Below are 8,843 nucleotides of genomic sequence, written 5' to 3'. Positions count from 1 at the left end.
GGAAATGACGACAACAGATGTTGTAAAACTTATTTATTACGTTGACTTATCGTTATTGATTTTAACCTGTTAGTTTATTTATTGCGTTTATTTGTATCCTCGAGCTTTAGCTTCCTTGAACATAGCAACTAAAGAGTCCAAGGTTTCCAGCGCGGTAGGAGCGATCTGATCAGCCGGAAGCAAGAAACCATGACGGCCGGTGTCGCGTAATTCGTACGTGTAGGTGACAGGTTTATGGAAAGTTCCTTTCACCCAGTCCACTGAGCTTCCGCTTGCGATGTCTGAAAGTAGAACGTGAAGTATAAAAATAAATGAATAGGACGAATAGATTGTTATATTAGTTTATTATCGCAATTAAGAAAAGCTTATCGAGCTTGTTATTCTACTTGTGATCAACATTAATGTTCAATTATAAATTATAAATTGAACATTAATGTTGAGAAAAAGAATGATGCATCATGTATGATAAATGGTTTGTGTACTTACAAATGGTTTCGGCGACGTTCCCGGCCTTATATTTGGTTCCATAGCGCTTAGAAATAGCCTGGACTGCCTTGTTAGCTATTTGAAGCTGAAAGTGTGCGTTAATTATCCTTCTGTACTTACAAATTTCATCGAGGTTTAATTAATAAATTAATCTTGACATGTATCAGTAATAAAAATATCATCCATTAGTTGTTATCACAGTTATCTGTAACTGTTATCAGTAACTGTTATCAGAAAGATTACCGTCTAAGATACGATATAAATTGATAAAATTAAGAATCTCGATCAAATCGTTCGTGATACATGTATTTGTAAAATTGAAGAAAAGCCGAAATACGGATTATTTAGATAAATGTAAAACAAATGTATAGATGTACCAAAACTTTGTAGGAAAGATCTCCATAGAATAATAAATCTTTCAATGAGATTTTTATAGGATAATTTGAATTTTCACTTACTTCGTCGTTGTAATTATCCAGATGCTGTGTAGTGTGACCGTAGGGGAACATCAAAAGTTGAGAATAGCTGTGGAAAGAAACGTAGGCATTGAATTTGCTGGAAATCGATGTCAGGTATTCGGACAGACTCTTCGTTTCAACATCAGAGAACGCGGAACTTCCGCCGTAAGTTTCAGAGCATGGGTTGTTGCTAGCACCACCAGCTAGAAGATTAAAAAGAGAATATTTTTCATGTAATTTTTAAACACTTAAATGTTATGTGATTACTTTCTAACAGAGAATGTAAATCTTGCGATAGATTTAAAGATAAATTTATATATCAGATGAAAAACTTACACATCCATTTGTATCCCCAATTCCTGTTAGGATCACTTCCATAGCACAAACCGTATGGTTTGCGAGTCTTTCTCCACAAACGGTTCTGAAACACAAACGTGCTCCATCGAATTAATCATTAAATTACAAATTTATTATACTAATATATTATAATATTATATATACAATATATAGTGTAATAAATATAATATTATATTATATATTTATATAATATGTTACAATAACTAATTATTAAACTTTATTATCATAACTTTAATAATCACTTTCTTTTCAACTCTGAAACTCTTGCATTGAGCGTTTGAATACACATCAAAATTTCAATTACAGATACATCAAATTCCTTATTTTAACAAAATTTCTACTTTGTGATTCATTTTGTTAATACATTTACTAGAACGTATATACTTCAGATATTTGACATTAACGACACGATAATGTTAAGCATTTAAAATTAAAGATTTTTCCAACTTTCTTAGGTTGCTTACCGTGGTGTGAGTGTACACATATCCGTCAGGGTTGACGACAGGGAAGATGTACCACTCGTGAGACTCGGCGAGTTGTCTGACATCAGCGTTCTTGTTCTGTAGAAGCTCGTTCACTATGTAAAGAATGGAAGCCGGAGAGATCCATTCTCTAGCATGAATTCCACCCTCCAAGACGATTCCACTTTTGCTGCTGCCTAAGGTCAATTTCACTCCTTTGATCTGACGACCCTCGTGTGTTTTTCCACCGACGATCACTTGCACTTTGCCGGGATTTTCCTTGGCAAGTGAATCCAAGAAGGCGTAGATCTCGTCGAGAGTATGATAGCGGGTGAAGTCGAACGAGACTAAAGGTTGGGCCGGTGGTAATTCATTGTCGATTAAAGCTTGAACGTCGCTGACGTAGGTGTCATAGGGGATGTCGAACTTCTTCATTATGTCCTGGAAGTCCGGGATTTTGTGGGGAGCAACCATCACGTCCGCGTGATTTTGCACAGTGTTTGGCTCTTTCCAGAAAGAGAACTATAAAAAAAATCGGTTATCACTATTAGGGAAGTATATAAAATGAATAATGACTGTTTTTAACTTGAGTTTTTAAAAGATAACAATAATATAGGAAATAAAGAAAAATATTCGAAAAAACTTGCACATTGAGTTAGTTAGAATTTCTCGAAGGTATTTTTAATATGGGGAATGGTCACGTTTTTTAATTACAATTGAACGATAAATTGATGGAAAGATCTGTGTTTTATGTTGACTGGTTAAATTCTTTGAACGTGTAACAATGCTCGTACAAAGCAGATATACATACTCCATCAGAAATTTCTTCCAAGTTGCGGATGACTTCGACCTGTTCTTCTGTCTGAGGTGTAACACGGAACACCTGGTAGTTGTCGTACTTTACTTTCTCGGCTGTCGCCAAAGCGACCAAAGCGACGAAAATTAACTTCCACATAGTGCCTCTCCTGAAACAGAAACAGATTAAAATTCTCACTATAGAAAGAAGAATTCAATGAATCCTTTTGATAACTGAGAAGTTAATTCGCTACGCGTACTGAGAAGAAATTTTCAAATTTGACTGAAGCTTACGGATGTGTTTAAATAAATGTGAAACTTAACATGAATAACATTAAGCCTTAACATGAATTAAAATAAAAAAAGTCGAATAAGAATTAAAATTAAAGTTGCAAACACGACGGTCGAAGGAGAACAAAGAACATGATGGATGATCTTACCCTATGTGATTACGAGAGAAGACTTGTCTTATTGCTACTTCCACCTCTGTATTTAAACGTTTCACCTGCACACGGCACCAACGATTATTTCCATCGGATCGTTATTCAGAAATCATATCACTGATTGTGAAAAGTGCGAGTTTATTGAATCTGAATCTTTATCGGGATTTATTTCGAGTATGCGTCTTTATCTGGACGATTTCACACTGCCCACTTGAGATGTAGTTAGAATTTCACAACAAGTTGCAGACAATTCCGGGATATTTGTCAATTCTGGGATATATCGATCATTGATCTTGGCAATTGCAGTACCAATTTCGAAGAGTGATTTTCTACTTCCATTTCTATATTTTTTTCTTCGGTTGGTTAAACGGATGTGATTGTGAAATGTTGATTTCCAAAATTTTACGTTCTATAATTATGAAATTAAATAGTAATGAAAACAAAGTCGACTTTAATTTCTTTAAATTAAATTTAATAAATATAGTTCAATGGGACGATACATTCGAAAATAGAGAATTTGTAAATAAGGAATTATTATACACGTATACGTATATATTTTAATAATATACGTATTATTTAAATAATAAAAAAATTGAGTTTATTCGTTTTCGTATTATTGTTCTGTCACAGTTCCAACGATTTTCATTTTTCGAAAATCATTGTTTAGTGGTGAGATCCTACCAGAAGCAGTTACGACGTAACGCATAAATTAGCACATCAATTAGACAGGTGCACTTAGACAAGACTGAGAGAACAGAAATAGCTGTACTTAAATAATCGCAACATTACTGTAAAAGAATTGCCGTAAATTACGTGATACCATCGTAACAAGATACCATCAAGATTGACAATCATAATTATGTATGAGCACACGATAATACCAAAACTTGAGAATAATACCAATGATAGTATTTAAAGTGAAATTTGTCCTCAATTTGTAATCAATCGACGTTCTTAAAGTAAAAAAAGAGAAGTTCTCCCTGTAACAAAAGGAACAAATTTATTACAATTGCAATTAGAAAAAAATACTTCTTTTATTATCTTTTGCGATGGAAAGCTTTTAAACTATTCAATGCAATTTATTTTTTACATGTATATACTTTATGACCGACAGAGTCAAGTAACGTTAATGTTATGTAATAACAATATTGAAAAATAGTTCTTTTATATAATAAAATTTATATAATAAATATTTATATAATAACACATTCTATAAAAAGGTTCATACTGATTTGACTAAATATGGAATTATAAATAATATGGAATTATAAAGATTAAAGTTTAAATTGTGCAGTCATGGATGAACCATAGCCAAGTTTTGCAGCCTGTTCGAACATGGCGACCAAAGAGTCCAAAGTTTCCTTTGCAGTCGGTATAATTTGACTTGCTGGCAGAATGAAACCATATCTTCCCTTGTCTCGAAGCTCGTAAGTGTATGTCACGGGGATGTTGTAGGTTCCTCGTACCCAATCCATCGAGCCTCCTGATGCGACGTCTAGAAGAATTCAAATAATAAAAAATTTAAATCAATTAAAACGACAAGAATCTTAGTTCCGATTTTATTTCACTATCATTTTATTTTAAACTATTTCTATCTTATTTTGAGCAATGTCAGGCAACTTTCTCTTTTATCTCTAATATTATAAATGCGCACAAATAACATTTAAATATTGAATACAATAATATTTTTGTAATTTTAATAATGCACTCACATATAATGTCTACGATATTGCCAACTTTGTATCGTGTTCCATATCTCTTTGATAAAGCATTTATGGAGTAATTTCCTATTTGAAAGAGATCGTCGTAGTTGCTGACTCTTTCGTTAGAGTGACCATAAGGAATGAGTAGCAATTGACTGTAACTGTGAAATGCTATATAAGAAAATATTTTACTCTGGATGCTATCGATATATTGGGACATGGTTCTTGTTTCTGTTTCAGAGAAAGGCCTGTCGCCAGCGTATATTTCACTGCATGGATTTCGGCTAACACCACCCTCTGAAACATCAGCGAATAATTATATTTGCTAAATAAAAATAATAATTTCTTACATCTCTAATATATTCAAGCGATCCACTGATTTTTCTATAATTAAAAATATAAATAATCAAGATTCGTTTATTCTTTTAATAGTTGACAATCTCTAATAATATAGATATCTATCTGTTTTATACACGTTTTATATTATAAATAAATGGCTTTAAATCCAGTGTAAACAATCATTCCAATATTAATAAAATTAAACAATCATTTCCAATATCTAAATTGATTTTCAATTTATCAATACACATAGATCGAAGATAGCACTTTAAACCAGATTTAATTAACCGATAAGATTAAATAAACAATTAATATCTTCTCTATTAGATTACCTGCCCAATGGAAATTCCAGTTCCTGTTCGGATCAGCTCCGTAACAACCTCTTCTTGTAGGTCTTCTAGTTTTCCGCCATAGACGATTCTGAACAGTGTCGAAACGCAATGAACATTAGATGGATTTTCACTTTATCAGTTCTCATATCGCGCGATTATCACGTATCGCTGACACGTTTAAATTGAAAAGGGAACAGGAAGTTGCAAGTCGGAAAAGAAACAGAAAGTTGAAGTTCCTTGACTAGTAATCGATATCGACTCGATAGTGGAACAAAGTAATTAAAAGGATGAATTTCAATAATCTTATCGCTTCAGCAGCGACGTATATAGTTCTTTATCATTCTCGTGCACAAGGTAAATTATTTTGATTACGGATCAGACGATCGAAATGTAGATTCAAGAATAGACGAGAAAACCTAGATAAGTTTATTTCAATTGTAGATAAATTTATCATTATTTTAGTATTTTAGTTGAACCAGAATTTATACAGTAAAATAGTAGTAAAATTCGAAAAAATTGTTTATTCTTTGATTTTCCTTGACCTTTCTCTTAAAGCTTTTTTTAAAACATTTGTGATTTAAGAAAGTTGATGTGTAAAATTTGTGGACTAAAGAATGTTAATAATTTATCGTTAAAATTTCTTACAGTGGTATGAGTGTATTCGTAGCCATCCGGATTGAATACAGGGAAAATATACCAGTCGTACGACTCTGCCATGTATCTGACACGAGAATCATCACTCAGGATCAATTCGTTCAGGATGTAGGTGACAACAGCCGGTGATATCCATTCTCTGGCATGTATCCCGCCCTCGATAAATATACCAGGATTTCCTTCCTTATAGGTAAGCTTCACACCTTTGATTCTCCTGCCTTCGTAGCTACTTCCACCGATTATTGGTTTTACTATTTCGGGATGCTGAGTTACGAGAGAATCTAGCCAGTTGTAAATCTGGAAGACAGATCCTCGATCGACAATACGTTTTTTTTCCATAGGAAGGATTCACAACGTGAAATTAACTGTTCTTTTATTATACAACAGTAGAATTGTTTTTCCATGATTCATAATTACTGATGCAATTACGTTGGTATATGAGTAATATTGCGGCATATAAAGTAGTATACTAATATAATAACGTGATAGAAGTTATAATATAATAGTGGAGCGTAGTTGAGTCAAGTAATTGAACTGCGGAACGATATTACGAAAAAATTATAGTCAATCAAGTACTACGATGGTATTATTTACGATTGTATTATACTATAATTTTATTTGGAATTTTTACAATACACACGATAATTCGAAGAACGAAATGAATAATGATAATAAAACTAACTGAAGAAAAAGGAGACAAAACTTTCTAACTTATACTATTCTAAATATTATAATTATATTTATTGTGCAATCTTCCAAAATAATATCTTACAGTATTCAATCGATGATAACCCAGCCAATCGAACGCTCCTCTTACGTTGCCACGAGGATTCTCGTTGTCAATATACTTTTGCACGTTGTCCATCATCAATTCTGGTTCAAGCTTCGTCGTGTTAACTTTTTGCATAAATTCTTGAATCCTTGCCGGAGAGATCATCACGTCTGCAGTATTGTTGATCATCGGTCGGTGCCATAAGTGATAACCGTCATCGTCTTGCATGTTCGTCAATAATTCTAAACTCTCATCATCAGGCACGAAAACTTTGTACAATCTGTATCCATCGTATCGTTTCCTCTCGTCGCCGGTGGCATAAATGTTTCCAAAAAGCAAAAGAAGATGTAAAAGAACAGCCTGCATCGTACAACTTGATTCCATTTCGATAATCAGTAATAACAGAATTTATCAAACGTTGCAGAATGTATTGCAGAATCTTACGAACTGTTCCTATTACTACCCATAGTTTTCAGAAATATTCAATATTCGATCAAATCCTCGCAGTTGATCTCCAAAGATCTCTCGATCTTTTCAATTTTTAGTCACTTACGGTCTTCTATTGTCAATTTCCACTGTGTTGCACAACGTGTAACAGCTATTCTTTGAATGCACAGCAAACAATTGGCAAATGACAAACAATTTCAATAATATTCTAATTAAAAAATCTCGATGTTTAGAGAAATGAAGCAAGCATTCAGAATTCTCCAGCGCGATGTTCCGTCGAGAGAATCCCGCTTTCACGCGGCCAGTTCGAGATGGAAACTGATCGATACCGGTTTCTTTTTTCGTTTTAAACTGAACTTGGCAAGTCTGGGATGAAACAGAGGTGTGCGCGTTCCAAGTGAATCCTTCCGTGGCTTTATATACGACGAGAGCTAACCGCGGGAGATAAAAATATCCTGTACGTGAGATATGTGCAAACAGAAAAGAAAAAGACAAAAAAAAATAACACAGGCGACGCATTTGCATGCAGGATGAGTTATAAGAATTCTCGGGAGGTTGCGAACATATGGAGGCTTGTCGACGCAATGGTCGAAGACCTCGAAGATACCGTTGGAAAATATCGATAACCCGAGGTTGTCGACACCTGTTTAAAGAAAGTGCTCTCCTATCATTTTCTAAAACAATTTCAGTATATGTATTTTTCAGCGTTTTAAATACGAGAATTAAAAATATTAAAATTACAATTATCTGTAATTTCATTGTAGACAGAGATACCATTTATATGTGTCATATTTTTTAAAATAATATAGAACGTATATTATACACGTAAGAAGAATTACAAATAGAATCATAAATTATAAAAAGAATTGTAAGAAGATAGATTATATTAGTAAAAATTATAAAAAGATAGATTATAAAGATTTTTCTTTTATTTCTAATTTCTTTATTTTTATTGTTAAGTAGTTTGTTGATAATTTTCACTTCTTCGTATATGGATTTTTTTACAGAAGTTGCTAAAATTAATCGTCAATATTTACTTTACGGATACATACGGATACAAATGAGATTTAAGAACGTGTAAAAGAAGTTTACACGTTCTTTTCAGAGTTGCAAGTGCAACGACCCATGATTGAATACCTCTGGAACAGTACTTGACAAGTCGATGAAATCAGATAAGGTGATTCGCATCTATTAATTGCTACAATAATGAAAGAATACAAACAAAAAAAAAAAACAAAGTTATTGCCGGATCTCGTATTGTTTTACATATTGTCAGCGTATAAAATAGGACAATGAACAGCATTTAACGTCGTCCTTCTATTCCTTGGTCAGATGGTGGCATTATCGAATAGATGCGATTAAGAGTCAACGTGGAATTAATACTAATTTAACAGTTGGAAGCTAGTTAGACCTCTTTTGTAACAATCGCTTTTTTATCTCACTTCTACATGTATAGAACTTATCAAATGTTACTTCACGTGTAGATGCTTAAACACTCATTATAATTTATCACAGTTATCATAGTTATTGCACTATCTTTACAAACATTCTAATTTATTAGTCAATACTTTTATTAATTACAATCTATTATAAAAT

At 33.0% G+C, this 8,843-nt stretch overlaps 1 protein-coding gene across 2 annotated transcripts; it reads right to left on the bottom strand.

Annotated features, from left to right (window-relative positions):
• Positions 1–20: 20 nt before the first annotated feature.
• LOC122532893 (zinc carboxypeptidase-like) lies at positions 21–5,297 on the bottom strand. Of its 2 annotated transcripts, XM_043662064.1 has the most exons (8): positions 5,292–5,297; positions 4,998–5,000; positions 2,574–2,727; positions 1,766–2,284; positions 1,281–1,365; positions 945–1,147; positions 487–571; positions 21–281 (listed from the first exon to the last, which is right to left on the bottom strand). In XM_043662064.1, the coding sequence occupies exons 3-8, from the start codon at positions 2,715–2,717 to the stop codon at positions 88–90; spliced, it is 1,230 nt and encodes a 409-aa protein (XP_043517999.1). In that variant the 5' UTR covers positions 2,718–2,727; positions 4,998–5,000; positions 5,292–5,297; the 3' UTR covers positions 21–87. The 2 variants fall into 2 exon arrangements, with proteins under 2 accessions (XP_043517999.1, XP_043517998.1); XM_043662063.1 differs by lacking the exons at positions 4,998–5,000; positions 5,292–5,297 and adding an exon at positions 2,998–3,099.
• Between the last annotated feature and the right edge of the window lie 3,546 nt (positions 5,298–8,843).

Source organism: Frieseomelitta varia, unplaced genomic scaffold (genome assembly GCF_011392965.1).
Source record: "Frieseomelitta varia isolate USP_RPSP 00005682 unplaced genomic scaffold, Fvar_1.2 scaffold_480, whole genome shotgun sequence".
Taxonomy (NCBI): domain Eukaryota; kingdom Metazoa; phylum Arthropoda; class Insecta; order Hymenoptera; family Apidae; genus Frieseomelitta; species Frieseomelitta varia.
The sequence above is the reverse complement of the archived record's forward strand: the minus strand, read 5'-3'. Positions and strand labels throughout refer to the sequence as shown.